This window comes from Saccopteryx leptura, chromosome 2 (genome assembly GCF_036850995.1).
Source record: "Saccopteryx leptura isolate mSacLep1 chromosome 2, mSacLep1_pri_phased_curated, whole genome shotgun sequence".
Taxonomy (NCBI): Eukaryota; Metazoa; Chordata; class Mammalia; order Chiroptera; family Emballonuridae; genus Saccopteryx; species Saccopteryx leptura.
The window spans coordinates 262,526,801-262,542,738 of NC_089504.1; the positions used below are offsets into that span (position 1 = coordinate 262,526,801).

The 15,938-nt window shown below is 38.7% G+C and overlaps 1 protein-coding gene across 4 annotated transcripts in view; it reads left to right on the top strand.

Moving 5' to 3' along the window:
- Window positions 1-15,938, top strand: part of RALGPS2 (Ral GEF with PH domain and SH3 binding motif 2) — a 139,471-nt gene that overhangs the window by 103,910 nt on the left and 19,623 nt on the right. For 2 of the 4 annotated variants that reach the window (XM_066361622.1, XM_066361620.1), the window contains exons 9-15: window positions 3,773-3,910; window positions 5,640-5,730; window positions 9,170-9,237; window positions 10,713-10,845; window positions 11,569-11,720; window positions 12,327-12,467; window positions 15,156-15,210. In XM_066361622.1, the coding sequence (XP_066217719.1) occupies window positions 3,773-3,910; window positions 5,640-5,730; window positions 9,170-9,237; window positions 10,713-10,845; window positions 11,569-11,720; window positions 12,327-12,467; window positions 15,156-15,210 (778 nt within the window). The remainder of the gene's footprint in view (window positions 1-3,772; window positions 3,911-5,639; window positions 5,731-9,169; window positions 9,238-10,712; window positions 10,846-11,568; window positions 11,721-12,326; window positions 12,468-15,155; window positions 15,211-15,938) is intronic. The other 2 variants (XM_066361623.1, XM_066361624.1) reach the window with 1 other exon arrangement.

Genomic DNA, 15,938 nt, shown 5'->3' on the forward strand with positions numbered 1-15,938 from the left:
GTGCAGGTTGAAGGAAGGGCACCATCTGGAAACACGCTGTCCTAGTTCAGCGGGCAATTACAAAACAAACATTTTAGTCTGCTGGCCAGAGATCTTTTTAAGTTGAATACTGAAAAACACAGTACTCAACTTCACTTAGAAGTAGCTGCAGGCTGATGAGTTTGTTTTTTGTTACAAAGAACAAGAGTCACACTTGGTCAGGAGGCAGCCCCCTAAGAAAATGTAATGCTCTTTATAGCCTGGAAGAGTTTTAAGCATTTTACTAAGTTGCCATTTCAGAAGGTTTTAAACTTCTAAGAAACCTAATGTCGTAATATGTTTATCTTACTGTGTAATGTTTCTTAAGATAAATCTGCTCATGTATATAAAATTACCAAAAATTAAGTGGAAATCTATGTATAAAATTTCTTCAGAAATGTAACACTTCTTAAATTCTGATGCTATATACTGGTACTTCCTCCCGTTCTGTAACACGTCAACTCTCGTCTGAATAAACTTATTCTTATAGTTAATATATTGTGACTTAAATGCAAACATAATCCAGGCCTGAGTGGGAGGAAAAAGAAAGAGAGTTCTAACACTCCCTTTCTCTCTCTCTCTCTCTCTCTCTCTCTCTCTCTCTCTCTCTCTCTCTCACACACACACACACACACACACACACACACACACACACACACACTGACTATATAAACTTGAACAGGTCACTTTTACCAACCTCTGGCACAGTTCTGCTATGGAATTAGGGTGCTGGAGAGAGAAATGCTAGTTGTTGAGTACTAAGTATGCTATTATAAGTTCATTAAATCAGGAAATGTGATTAGGTAACTTAATAGCTGAGGAAACACAGTTTGGGCATCATAAGTGACTTGGCTGAGAGCTTGGGCGCTAAGTGGCAGTGGGAGGTTACAGTAGTGCAGGGCACCACGCCACACTCTCACTGGAGCATGGCATTGAGAGTGGTTGCTTCTAGAGGACACCTTTGCGCTTCTCCTTTGTGGACGTGCCGTGTGCTTCCTCCTCCTGCTGCTGGGGCTAGTCCCTTCTCTTTCTGATACTTCCACCATCCACTCTTGACCCCCATCCTTATTTAAAGTCAGCCTCGTTTCTGACCCTTGCACACACCATTTGTTTAAATTCCTATGGCATGCATAGGTGTAGCAGGGGGTACAAACTCAAGGGCCTGTGAAGACATGCTCACAACAAGAATGAAGCAGGTGATATAATAATAAGCGAAGTAAGCCAGAAGTAAGATAATAGGAAATGAGGGTTATGACAGACGGACATTATTCTGCTTATGGGATCTGCACCCTTTTCAGCTTTGCCTCATTGTTGCCGGATTCCCCCTATTTTTTAAGAAAAAGACAGTCATTTAGGCATTTCCTATGATATTTCCTGACTTTAAAAACATTGGGACAGATGGACCACGAGCTCCTAGTCTTTGATTTATATTATATAATACATTACATGATCATTCAGTGATTATGTTTTATTCACTAGTAGCTTAATCTGGGGGAAGTGTGAGCAGCAAGTTCCTCCTGAGTTTTTTTTATTTGCTTGATTTTTGCGCTTTCAAACTTCAGCAATTGGTAATACCACTGACCACATTAGGAAATTGGAATGGCAGGTGTTTAGCTTGAACACAGTTAGTTTGGCATGTAAAATTGAAGGTGAATGTCTTGGTTCTATGAAGAAATTTCGGAAGTCATCAGCAATTAGGTGACAGTTGAAGCTACAGAAGTGAAGTAATCCAGAAGAAGTCCATGTAGAGAGGGAGATTAATGACAGAACATGGGGAATGCCAGCTCCCAGGGAACATGGGGAAACAGCAGCAGAGGGGCTACAGGAAGCGAGGGAGGTTCCAGCCATTCAAGACCAAGGAATGAAGGGAATAGTAAGAAGACTACAGGAGATACGGGGAGACCAAGAGAGACGGTTAAAGGTGACTGAGAGGTCTTGCATGCCTTTGCAGGAATAAATTTCAACAGCAAGATAAATACTGATTTGAGATTATATATTGTGCTTTAATTTTTATTTTCCTAATAGAGGAGACGTGTGTGTGTGTGCACTGGCTCTGGGGACAGAACCAGTGGAGGGTAAGCAGGCGTGGAGGCAACAGTGGGTATTTTACATTCAGAATGGCAGGTTAGTTTTGGAAAGAAGAAAGGGGTTCTCCTGCCTCTGAGATTGGAGGAAGACGGACAGAGCAAGGCTACAGAGTCATCTGAAGTCATAAGAAAGAAGTTGATGGGTGGCCTAAAGAAGACTGTGAAGATTTTCTGAATGAGAGAGGAATGATAGTAGGATGAGTAAAAAGATGGCCACGGCAACCTTTTGCATTGTTTTAAGCATCTGTTATCAGGACACTGCACAGGATTTTCATTTGCTTAGCATGCAGTAGAGCAGCTACCTTAAATGAGTTTATAGTCTCGAACAGATAAGATATAAATATGAGAAGGTTTAACTAAAGAGATTATAAAGTCATAAAATTATCTGGTGAATGGTATAGATACTGTATGAATTTATAACAGTGTAATTAAAAAACTTGGTAACGTATGTCAACTTTAATTGAAAAATAAAAACGTTAAAATAAAAAAAGAAACTTGGGGTACTTTTACACTCTGAGCACCAGTGCTATCACTTAACAGTTCTGTGCTATTAGACACATGCTTTCACGTCTAATTCAGATTCTTCATCTATGAAAAGAGAGGGTTGGACTAGACCATTCCTAAATTCCTTTCTTGGAATCTCTGAGAAAACTAAAGAACTGTTGACACTGACCTGGAGGAAAGATATAATTTAGGTGGTCAGAGATAAGTTTAGGAAACATTCAAGATGGAAGAAATGGCCTGAGAAAAAACGCCTTATTTGGAAGACTGTGGGTGCAGCCTTTTGGTTGCATTTACCCTGGGGTTTATGAACATGGAGTAATGAGGTAAAAGTAAGGAAATCTATTCTTCTTTTCAACTGTAGTTGTCTTATATACTTTACACGAACTATTTTGAAGTAACTTTGCATGTCCAGAAATCCTGGGCAACCAAATTATTTTAAGGGATATGTTACTTCGGTGGGTGAGGGCAGAGGAGAATTCACTTTGGTTTGCATGAACCATTTCAAAAGTTTTTAGAACAAGGTATTTCTATCAGACTATTATTCACTCGAGGCAAAGGGGTATAGCACTAATACTGAGTAACTACTTTGTGCCACGGCTAGGCTGGCTAACCTAACTTCTTCAGGCTACCCCACAGCGTGCAACGTAGGGTGCTTGGTATGTAAACATAAAAACGGAGGTTCAGAGATTGAAATAACTGTCTCCATTATTCACAACTTATCAGAAGCCTAGCCAGTTCAGGAGCTCATCTTCTTTCCGTTAAGTCCCATAGGTGCTGGAGCCTCTCTCTAGCCTCAAACCTTGCTTTAAAATGATACCAGAAGACAGCTACCAAAATACACTGCAGGCTGGGGCAGAAGTAGGTGTACAGTTGTGAGTACACAAAACAGAGTTTATTCTTGTATTATTATTATTGTATTCTTTTTCATATGAACAAGTGCAAACCTACTTTTGCGCCCCCCCCCCCATTTACCTGTCTGACCCCAACTCCATGGAAATCTAGGCCTCAGTGGCCATGTCTTTACAAGGCTGCAGTGTATTAGTAACGATACATTCTAAATACGGCATATATTGAAATATAGCTACAAGCTTGCTTTTCCCCCCTTCACTTTGTCAGACTGTTCCCAGCTACAAGTAGGAAAACATTTATCTCTTTTGTTTCAGGTATCTATTTGTCAGATTTAACGTACATTGATTCAGCGTACCCCTCAACTGGCAGCATTCTAGAAAATGAGCAAAGATCAAATTTGATGAATAACATCCTTCGAATAATCTCTGATTTACAGCAGTCTTGTGAGTATGGTAAGTTCCGGGGGTGGGTGGGGGACTAATCTGTTATCACGCTGGGATTCTGCTGATCATTTACACACTATGAAGGCCACTTTTCACACAGCAGGAAACATCATCTTAACGTACAGGAAAACAATGATCGTTTTATTTCTCTGTTTAATATTTAGCATCCTGTTTCAGATCTTGCTTTTAAGGAATTGGGGTATTTCATATTTCATATTTTAAGTTTTATCTTTGCTCTTTTGCTATTTTGTAACAACATTGCTAACATAATTTACAAAATTAATTTCTATTATCTTTATCTCATTTGATCTCCCTGATCCATTTTGAAATAGTTTTTATATTTTTCAGTTAGGGAAGCAGCTAAGACCCTTGATCCTGGTAACAATTGACTAGCTTTCTTCAGTCTGATATTGAATAAATAACCAATTTTTTTTTCCAAGATGTATTTTGTGGAAACACATGTATAGAAACAGCTTACACAAGCCCAGATGATTAGGAAAGATTGGATTTTTTTTAATGTTTTTAAATGTTTGGATGCTTTCAGTTTGATAGGGAATAAGTAGAGGCTACTGATATCTGTTTTTATTATGTAAAACAATGAATTTACACTATCTGATTAATTTAGAATAAATTTTTCTTAAAGCTAACTTTACTTATGTATACCTATACTTTAAAGAAAATCTCAAAAACTTCCTAAAAGCTGGGGTAGGGGGAGTGAATCTCACTGAAAGCTAAATCGATCTCTTCTTTTGTCTTTTCTCAATTTGAAAAAAATAGCACCACCTCATAATGTTACATTAATCTTAATTTGAAATTTGTAAATAGGTGAGGAAGAACTGCATTTACAAAAATGAGAGCCAAGGGCCCTGAATGGGCAGAGCATCGCCCCTTAGTGGGCTTGCCGAGTGGACCCTGTTCGGGCACATGCAGGAGTCTGTCTATGCCTCTTCTCCTCTAACTAAATAAAAAACAAACAAAAAACAAATGGAAGCCAGGCTTTAAAAGAAAACAAAACTCTCTTATATCTTGTCTTTAAATGCGGTCTCAGTATAAATCACAATGAAGTGTCTGGGTTTTTTTCTCTGAAATTTCTCAAATATGCTGGCCTGACCAGGCGGTGGCGCAGTGGATAGAGCGTGGGACTGGGATGCGGAGGACCCAGGTTCAAGACCCCGAGGTTGCCAGCTTGAACGCGGGCTCATCTGGTTTGAGCAAAGCTCACCAGCTTGGACCCAAGGTTGCTGGCTCGAGCAAGGGGTTACTCGCTCTGCTGAAGGCCCACGGTCAAGGCACATATGAGAAAGCAATCAATGAACAACTAAGGTGTCACAACAAAAAACTGATGATTGTTGCTTCTCATCTCTCTCCATTCCTGTCTGTCTGTCCCTATCTATCCCTCTCTCTGACTCTCTTTCTGTCTCTGTAAAAAAAAAAAAAAAAAGAAATTTCTCAAATACGCTGGATTTTTTAAATGGGGCTGTTTAGGTTTTGTTTTTTTTGTGGGGGGTTTTTGTTTTTATTTTTTAATCTATACAAACAGCCTGCGACTGTAATTTTCTAAGTTACTTTCAGTCTTGCATTAAATAAAACTTTCTTCAATGTCCTTCTAGAATTAATTTATATTTGGGTAGTATGTGGCCTTCGTTCACCGTATATACTATTTTCTCAGCTTAACTTTTTAAATTCTGGTTGAGGTGTACTTTATGGGGTAATTAATTATTTATCATGTTTTGCCTAGATATCCCTGTATTGCCTCATGTCCAAAAATATCTGAACTCCGTTCAGTACATAGAAGAACTGCAAAAGTTTGTGGAGGATGATAATTACAAGTAGGTTGAACCTTCAAAAGTGGTTTGTATGACTGTACTCCTCCCTCCCATCCCCATGTATTTAATATCTGTCTTACATAGTATATTGCAAACCCCTAATCCAGCCATACAGTTACAATGGTAAAGACATTTACATGTATCTCCTTTCATTTGCTTGATGTTATTGAGTCAGTGCACAAATATCTCATCTATTCTTTTATTAAAAAGTATTTCCGGCCCTGGCCGGTTGGCTCAGTGGTAGAGCGTCAGCCTGGCGTGTAGAGGTTCCGGGTTCGATTCCCAGCCAGGGCACACAGGAGAAGCACCCATCTGCTTCTCCACCCTCCCCCTCTCCTTCCTCTCTCTCTCTTCCCCTCCCGCAGCCAAGGCTCCATTGGAGCAAAGATGGCCCGGGCGCTGGGGATGGCTCCTTGGCCTCTGCCCCAGGCACTAGAGTGGCTCTGGTCGTGACAGAGCGATGCCCCGGAGGGGCAGAGCATCGCCCCCTGGTGGACAGAGCGTCGCCCCCTGGTGGGCGTGCCGGGTGGATCCCGGTCAGGCGCATGCGGGAGTCTGTCTGACTGTCTCTCCCCGTTTCCAGCTTCAGAAAAATACAAAAAAAAAAAAGTTTTTCCTCTTTCTCAAGTTGTTGAGAGTTAGGTTTGATAGATCTAGTTTAAATTTCTTCCTTTCTATATTAAAGCAGTGGACCCTTATGAAAATATATCTTTTAACACAGTGGTCCCCAACCTTTTTTGGGCCACGGACCGGTTTAATGTCAGAAAATATTTTCACAGACCGGCCTTTAGGGTGGGACAGATAAATGTATCACGTGACCAAGACAAGCATCAAGAGTGAGTCTTTGACGGATGTAACAGAGGGAATCTGGTCATTTTTAAAAAATAAAACATCGTTCAGACTTAAATATAAATAAAACAGATATAATGTAAGTTATTTATTCTTTCTCTGCAGACCGGTACCAAATGGCCCACGGACCCGTACTAGTCCGCGGCCCGGGGATTGGGGACCACTGATTTAAACCATTAAGTAGTTTTAACTATCTTACAACTGACATATTTTAAGATACCTTTAATTTTGTGGGAAAGCTGAAGCTATTATATTGATTTTTATTATGAGCACCTAGAACAAGAGCAGCCTTCCCATTATATATACACTTAACAAATATTTATGAAACTTCTGTTACAGGTAAGTTAATGTGATAGTTGCTGGGATTACAGAAATAAGATCTTGTTCTTGCCCTTAAGAAGGGCATCCACAGAACAGATTAGGAAACAGTTCAGACAGTGCTGTAATAGAGCAGCTATCCCCAGGCTCAGGCTGCTATGGGAACCAGGCAGAGGGAGGACCTGACTCGACTGTAAGTGGGAAAAGTGAGGAGAAAAGAAATCTGAACAGCTTCCCGAGACAGTGGCACCTGAGGCCGAACCTGTGCAGGAATTCGCTCCAAACTGCAGGGGAAGGACAGGAGTCCGGGGGAGGGAATGGTCAAAGGAATAGATGGAAAACAGAGGGGGGCCTTGGAGGTCTCCAAGCCGCTTGGTGGTGGTGGGGCATCACGTGGGAGACTGGAAAAGATAGATTGTTTTTCTAACGCTGCAATTGTGTTGCATGAACCTACTGTATAAATATATTGAAAATCAGAGCATTTTAAGATAGGCGCCATTAAGGTGATTAGTTAAGGAAAAGGTGTTTTGTGTGTGTGTGTGTGTGTGTGTTTAAGCTGAAAGAGATTTCAATAAAAATGATACTTTATTTATCCAAAGGCCTCTGTTTTTGGCAGCTTCGTCTATAGAGGCAGCCAGTATAGATATTACAAATTACATTTGTGTGATTTAATGAGGATGAAATTCTTTTGAGGTATTTTATTTAGTAACAAGCATAATATCTTTTTCACTGACTCAGCATCAGTGTTGATGGTGTTTTGACGATGATGTAGGTGACGGACACTCTGGCTGGCCTTTGCTACTGACCTTTTTAACATGCTTCTTCCGCATTTCATATTGCTGTTAGTATCAACTGCTACCAAAAATAACGTGCTTCACCCATAGCTTCATTTCTGTGTTTTATTTTGGTTCTGCATAAGGAAATTGTAGTTCTTTTGTTTACTTCTCTGTCTCCCACGCCTACTAGACTAGAAGCTTCAGAAGGCCAGGGACACCGTGTCTGCCTCGGTGTCTTATCATACTCCCTGAGACCATAGTGCCCAACACAAAGCAGGTGTTCAATAATGATGAAATGAATGAACTCAGTACAGTCTGTAGCCCAAGTAATTAAACTGCTCTGTAAAAAGAGAGCAGAGAGTTCTGGTTAATCATATTCAGCACATGTATTTTATACTGTCGACTAATTGGAATATAATTGTACATCGTTCCTCTTAGGTTATCAAAGAAGTAAAAAACTAACCCATAATAAATTTATCATTATGAATGTCACTTGTATTATGCAATTTCATAAAAATTCCAGTTGACAGAATGCTAAAAATAAAATGCCTTTATTATTTTTCAGACAAATGCTAAAAAATAATAGACTTTGTGGACTATACCAAAGTAGTCTCTACAGCGGCTTTAATATCCTATTTCTTGAAATAGTTTCTACTGATAGGAATCATAATCTCTTTTTTGCTGTGAAACTCAAAACTGGGTGTATGATCCTAAATGGAACTTAAATGGAACTTAAGTACCAACTAATAAACTCTGACTTAGGACAGGGATTTCCCAGGCATTTTGAAAACAACCTTTTTATTTGTATAACAGATCTGTCTTTTGATGAGTTGGTTGGTTTTTTTAGATGGTGAGTTTCAAATAAGGTGTTTTAGAAATTTTCAGTGCTATGGAAGCTGTTAGCCCATACAGTAAAGGTTCTAGGAAGTATTTGAATAATGTATTTAATAGTATATGTGAAAGTTCCTGAATTAAATGTCAGTAATCAATACAACTTCAAGTTAAATCACCTTTTAGCCATTTATCAAATATCTTAACGGTGATGAATTGTTTAGCAGTGTTGGGGTAGTTTAGAGAGATTTTTCTGTTTTTAAATACTTCTTAATGTTTTTCCCCTTCCTAATATTTCCCAGAATAACCAACCATAAGATCAACTTTGTATGGAAGAGATAGGAGACTGAACTATTAAAGGTTACTCTTGAAGAAAAATGTATACATAGCTGAGCCCTGGCCAGACAGCTCGGTTGGTTAGAGCATCATCCTGAAGCACAGAGGTTGCTGGTTTGGTCCCATCAGGGCACCTACAGGAACAGCTCGATGTTCCTGTCTCTCTCTCTCTCCCTCTCTCTGTCTCTCTCTAAAATCAGTAAAATAAACGTTAAAAAATAGCTGAGATTATTTTATAAAAATGATTTTATGTTTTTATGAGAAAATACATGACTTTAATATTTTGTCAAATAATAATATTTTTTATGTGTTTTGTTCTTTATAAAATTCAGACTTTCATTAAAGATAGAACCAGGGACAAGCACCCCACGCTCGGCCGCCTCTCGGGAAGATTTACTAGGTTAGTACACAGTTCGCTTTCCTTACCAGGGGTAAGTCAGGGACCTCGTAAGGAAGGGTATGCTCCAAAGTGAGTAAATCTAGCACATTTTATACTGCATACAAAAATTTATTTTTAGTGTGAAACTATATCAGTTTTCTTCTGCTTGGGGCTTTTTGTTTTAAGCAAAAAGTTGTAACTTTTGGTTGTCAGTAATGTAAAAACAAATACTCCAACTAACCAGGGAAAATAGATACAGACAGAAAATAATAGGTCTTTATAAATATCTATTCTTTTTTATTGCTATTATTAAGAGTACAGTGTTCTAGGCAATAAGTGTTGATTACATTAGAAATTTCTGTGGTTAAGTGGAAATTCTTATTTCAATAATTACAGAAGTCAGTTTTTAAAAATTTTTACTTAAATACTGGGTCAAGTACTAAAATATTTTAAAATAGTCATAATCCTGCCTGACCTGTGGTGGCGCTGAGGATAAAGCATCAACCTGGAATGCTGAAGTCATCAGTTTGAAACCCTGGGCTTGCCTGATCAAGGCAGATATGAGAGTTGATGCTTCCTGCTCCTCCTCCCTCTTCTCTCTCTCTCTCTTTCCTCTTTAAAATAAATAAAGTCTTAAAAATAGTCATAATCTAATTTACCTGTTGCATTATAATAAATATATATACCACACAAATTCAAAACTATACAATGGAAGCAACTCATTATTTAAGAAATCATTATTAAGTACCTTTTTAAAAATTGTAACACAGGCCTTAGTAATAAGTTTCTTATTACTAAAAAGTATTTGAAGGCCCATCTAATAATGTGTGAAGGAAGTGAGGGAACCAGCCATGACGACATTGAGGGGAAGAGTATTCAAAGCAAAGGAAAACATTTCAGTCTTAAACCTCTGAAATTTGCTTTTCTTAAAAGTGAGAGTTTGCCAACCTGTGTTCAATCAATTAAATGGAATTAACATATTAAAGTTTAAACAACATTTAACACTTCATACAAAGAGGTTAAAAATAAAGGCCCTGGCCGGTTGGCTCAGCGGTAGAGTGTCGGCCTGGCGTGCGGGGGGGCCCGGGTTCGATTCCCGGCCAGGGCACATAGGAAAAGCGCCCATTTGCTTCTCCACCCCCCCTTCCTCTCTATCTCTCTCTTCCCCTCCCGCAGCCAAGGCTCCATTGGAGCAAAGATGGCCCGGGCGCTGGGGATGGCTCCTTGGCCTCTGCCCCAGGCGCTAGAGTGGCTCTGGTGGCGGCAGAGCGTCGCCCCGGAGGGGCAGAGCATCACCCCCTGGTGGGCAGAGCTTCGCCCCCTGGTGGGCGTGCTGGGTGGATCCCGGTCGAGCGCATGCGGGAGTCTGTCTGACTGTCTCTCCCCGTTTCCAGCTTCAGAAAAATACAAAAATAAATAAACAAATAAATAAATAAAAATAAAAGTCTTTTGAAAACATCTCATCTCTCTCTCTCTGTTTTGAACTGGACTCATAGGTCCCGAGGTGGGGTCTCCGCAGAGTGGGAGGAAAACTGTGACCGCCGAGGCAGCCTTGCTCCCCCAGACACTGCCGTCGCCTCGGAACCTGATTCCTCACGGACACAGGAAGTCCCAGAGCCTGGGATATAAGTTAGCATTTGTCATCTTAGCTTTCAGTTTTTAAATTGGTTTCAGTTGGATTTTTCTATTTATGTTCTGATTCAGTAAAATGTCTTGGTTGCCTAAAAGCATTTATTTCTTCCTCTACCTTAATTTGGAAATGAGCTTTTCCCAACAGTGCCTGCAAATATGGGGTAGATAAATTAACATCATAAAGCATGATCATAAATAAAACCAAGAAAGCAATACACCTCTCTACTTTTTAAATTATAACCTTTCTTTGTATCAAGACAGTTATTATTTGTATTAAACTAAGATAAGCTACCATAAACTAAGGTTTATAAGAATTGAGGGTTTTTATTTCTAATTATAAAGAATGGGAAATGACTTGATGTTTAATTTCTTTAGCTTTGCAAGATTGTTTTTTCAAAATGGGGTCTGTGGCTCACCTTTGCTATGAGTTTTGTGACAATTCAATAGCTATTTTCCAAAAGTGAGCATGAAAAAATTTTTAATGCACCCAAGACTTAAAGTATTCTCTGTTACATAGGTATATATGGCCTCGTTTCTTAAAGTAATTTTCCCAAACTGTTAAGTTTGAGGCTGTCACAGTAGAATCTGTGTGTTCACTAGTACGAGAGTTCAGAAGTTCAGGATAGTGGGTAATCTTTTATGTCCTGGATCTTTATATAGGAGTATCTTCTGTATCCCAAATTAGTAACAGTAATAAAAGATATTTTTCTTTGTTTGCAGTTTCATTCATAAAATGAACACAGCAGAGTTCAAGAGCGCAACGTTCCCAAATGCAGGGCCAAGACATCTATTGGATGACAGCGTCATGGAGCCCCATGCCCCATCGCAAGGCCAGGCTGAGAGTTCTACTGTGTCTAGTGGAATATCAATAGGTGAGACATGTTTTTCTGCATGGGTTGCTGGAGAACTGTCATCAGCCCCACTGCAAATACAGCAAATGTATAAAAGCAAAATAGCAATTAGACATAAGATCACCTTACTAGTAGTACTGAAATTAATAATTCATGATGGTTTAAAAAGTGCTCGGTATTTTTGATCCACAAAGGGATGCATTGGAGGAATGGTAGGACAGGCACGTGAGCTGGCCCAATTGGTTCCTGCGTGCAGCTTGGATGCAGGTGTGAGGGAAGGGCAGAGTCCAGTGTGACTCCCGGTTCTTTTGGACTAAGCAGCTAGTTTAGATGGTGGTGCAGTATATTACCAAGATAGGGAAGATTGAGTGAGCAGTCCTCTGTAGCGGTGAGATGTTTGTGAAGGATGGCTGCGTCTGTGGGTTTGAGAATTGTGTTTCAGACACGTGCGGTGTCTTGAGTTATAGATGCCCAGTGGGGTGAGATCTGTCTGTAGATACAAGGATAGCATATTTTAGTATTTCAAGTTATGGAGCTGGTTGAGGTCACCTAGGGATAGAGTGTAAAGAAATAATAAAGGACATTCTAATATTTAAAGGTCTGATTAAATTATTTTTTTAAAAAAAGGATGGGCGATCAAAGAAAACAGAAGGATCAGTGAAGTAGGGGGCAGACCAGGCATGGCGCACAGAAGCCCAGTAGAGGATGTGTCTCCAGGAGAAGGGAGTGTGGAATATGTCAATTATCAAATGCAGAAAATAAGAGAAGGTGAGGTTGGGAATTGATCAGTGGACTCGGTGAGATCTGGTGACCCAAGGAGGAGTTGCTTCATAGGCTAGCAGGGACAAAGGTCGCTCCCTGCAGGGGAGCGAGGAGGTGGGAGCGCACTGGAAAGGGATGTGAGTTTAAGACAGGAATTTGTCTGCTTTCACTTCCTAAACTTTTATTTATTTTCTGAATCTTCTAGGTGAGCATATTTCTTTTGATAATTAGAAAACCTCTCCTGACCTGTGGTGGCGCAGTGGATAAAGCATCAACCTGGAACGCTGAGGTCGCCGGTTCAAAACCCTGGGCTTACCGGGTCAAGGCACATATGACAAGCAATCAATGAACAACTAAAGTGAAGCAACTATATAATTGATGCTTCTCGCCATCCCACCCCACCCCATAAAATTAGTAAAATCTTAAAAAATTTTAAAAAAGGAAAAGAAAATCTCTACACGGTGCTATTTTTATTTTTGTCTTTAAAAAAGAAATAAAGGAGGACAATGCCCTCTTCTGTGGTTAAGTGCCACATCACTCAAGGGCTAAGCCAATTATTGCTACTCTTCCACTCAATATTGATGAACAGTCACTAGAACGAAATGCAGGAGTTCAGTTTTTTGAATAAAATTACTTCCTTAACTCTTGAGAGTTCTAAACCCTGAAAATGAAATTGCTTTAGAACTTTCCAGCACCATTCAGCAGTGTGTTCTGTCAACGCTCCCCTTTTTATAAATGCAAATGTTAAATGACAACAAAATTTACAGAACAGAAGACAAGTTGGCCCCTGAAACATACCACTTTATTAATGCTATAAATTGCCTGTATGCAAATATCAATCTGATTCTGAAAAATAATACACAGAATAGTTTAGAGGAGAAAGGAAGAACTTTTTCCAGTTAAAACATTTGTTATACGTAGAATTCTGCATGCCACTTAAAGCAAAACCTAATTTTTAAAATTAAAGCTGTCAAATAATGTATTTGACTTTTTCTCATCATAAATATATCACGATAATTATTATTCTCTAGTTTATTTGTGGCTTTACTTTCCATAGGTATTCTTTTGGTTACCACAAGAGAGTCACCTAGTTATTAATTCATTCACTGTTAGGGTCTCATTTTGCTTAGAACAGGAAGGACTAATTTAGCTTTGCCTTCGTATTTATTTTCTAATTATTCTTATGACTCTTAAGTAGATAAACAGTGAAAATTGTTACGTCCATGTTTGTAAATTAAAAACATTAGACATAGGCATTACTTTCTAGGGTTTTGTTTTAGAGCTTTAACATTCTGCAAAGTAAGTCTATAACCATAATTGGTAGGTGTTAATACACACACACAAATATTATAATCACAAAAGGGTGTTTTCATTAGATGTAACTTTTACATGCCACATTAATCCATACCGTAGAGACTTGAGAACATACTCGGGGTAATTTACTAGTGCTTGGGACAGCGCCCTCTAACATTTCCCAATGTGGTAGATGTCCTCCAGAACCTGAAGTAGTAGTCTTGCTTAGCTCAGGGAGGTGTATCCATTGTGCGCTTTGTGCTTTTGAAAAACTTACATTTCTACAAATAAGTCATCCTAACTATTCTTAAATTTTTAGTCTTTACCACACAATGTTACAGATCAAAAGATCATCTATAAGGCCCATCGACAGATCACCTCCGGTTTGTCATCTGAACCACACAGCCAGGAAATTATTTCAGTGGCTGTTACTCTGTTTTCACAAGGATGGTACACAGCTAGTGCCATTCTAGTTAGAAGAGGTGTTAGTCCACCATGTATGTGGTGGACTTTATAGGTTTAGAGTTAAGTCTGTCATGGAACACTGGTTGTGAAAGTCTGAGAGACAGTCAGCTTGATACATAGGGACATATTATTGGTTACCAGAACAATCTAAGCTGCTTTGGACTCTCCAAATTCATTTCCCTATGTGTCTTGTTTTTTGATTTTGGTTTGTTTTTAGTTAATTTAAAACTCTTATTTTAACTGATACTTTGGCCAGAGAGATACTCTGGTGCTATTGTCACAGCACTCATTTTTTTATTTCTAACTTAAAGATTTTATCTTCTTTTCTACTTTGCCTAAGAAGGCAAAAATTGAATTTCATTAAATTTTTTGTCCTTAGGGTAGTAATGGGTTTTAAAAGGAATAGAAAGGGAAAGAAGTATGCCATGGACTTCTTAAGAATTTATAGTTATATTGGTCTTAAATTATGACAGACCTACAAAGGATATAAAAATTATTAACATAATAAATTTGAGCTACAAGTAGACATGCAAAAATATTTTTTTAAGATTTTAATTATTGAATTTTAGAAAGGGAGCAGGGTGGGGAGGAATGGGAAGCATTAACTCACAGTTGGTTGCTTCTTGTATGTGCCTTGACTAGGCAAGCCCACCCGGGGTTTTGAACCAGCGACCTCAGCGTTCCAGGTCAACACTTGATCCAGTGTGCCACCACAGGTCAGGCTGCAAAAATGTTTTAATCTATTTTCTTGTCAATTACATTCCAATATATTGCAAAATAAATTTAGCAGCAGTAGTATTAGAATGAAGAATTGATGTGTGGCTGTTCACGCACAAATAACACGATCCTCATTTTACAAGCACAGTTAGAGAAACCATTTTTAAAATAAAAGTCCAAGTATAATTCTGATGTTTAAAAAATGTAACTTGATTTTAGGTAGCAGTGATGGTTCTGAACTAAGTGAAGAGACTTCATGGCCTGCTTTTGAAAGGTAAGAGAAGTGATCCGTTTGAACTGTTTTGAGTTTATTTTGTCTGTCTGAAAGTATATGAATAATATAATTCATGTATGATCATATGGACTCTAAGCGATAATATTTATTACATATGTCTAAGCAACTATTTGAGCATCCTGCTGGTAGCAGAAGTTGGCCGTTGATGTTTAAGTCTGGACTTGAGTCTTACCTGACAAATGCATGTTTATTTGGTGGCTTAACACATGTATATGAATTTTAGTATATTTAAAATGATAAATTACAAAGATTATTAACAAATTATGGTCAACTTATCTACCTATGTGTTGAAAAGTAAAATTGCTTCCTTACATTCTATTTTCTTTTAGTAATTTAAGGCATTTAGTGGAATAGTCAGCTTCCTTCTCTACTGCTGTGTCAAGGGCAGAATGACTTAGTAAAATTTAAATTATACTGTAAGCAAAGTAGTTTGAAGTTTGAATGTAAATTATTATTAACTCAGAGTCTGCACAGAGCACACGGATTTATACTAAAGTGTTATGTCGTGCTTTCTTCTCCTTTCGTCATTGCTTTGCGCTGTCATCAGCCTGCGTGGGTATCATGTTATACTGTTATTCCAAAATCAGATGCCCTAAAAAATGTAGCCAACAGTGCAAATAACTGTTATTTACTAAATGTTCGTTAGGGCTTTGATACAGTCTGACCATTTTAGTTTTGCCATTTTTATACGTAAAAGGTACTTGACT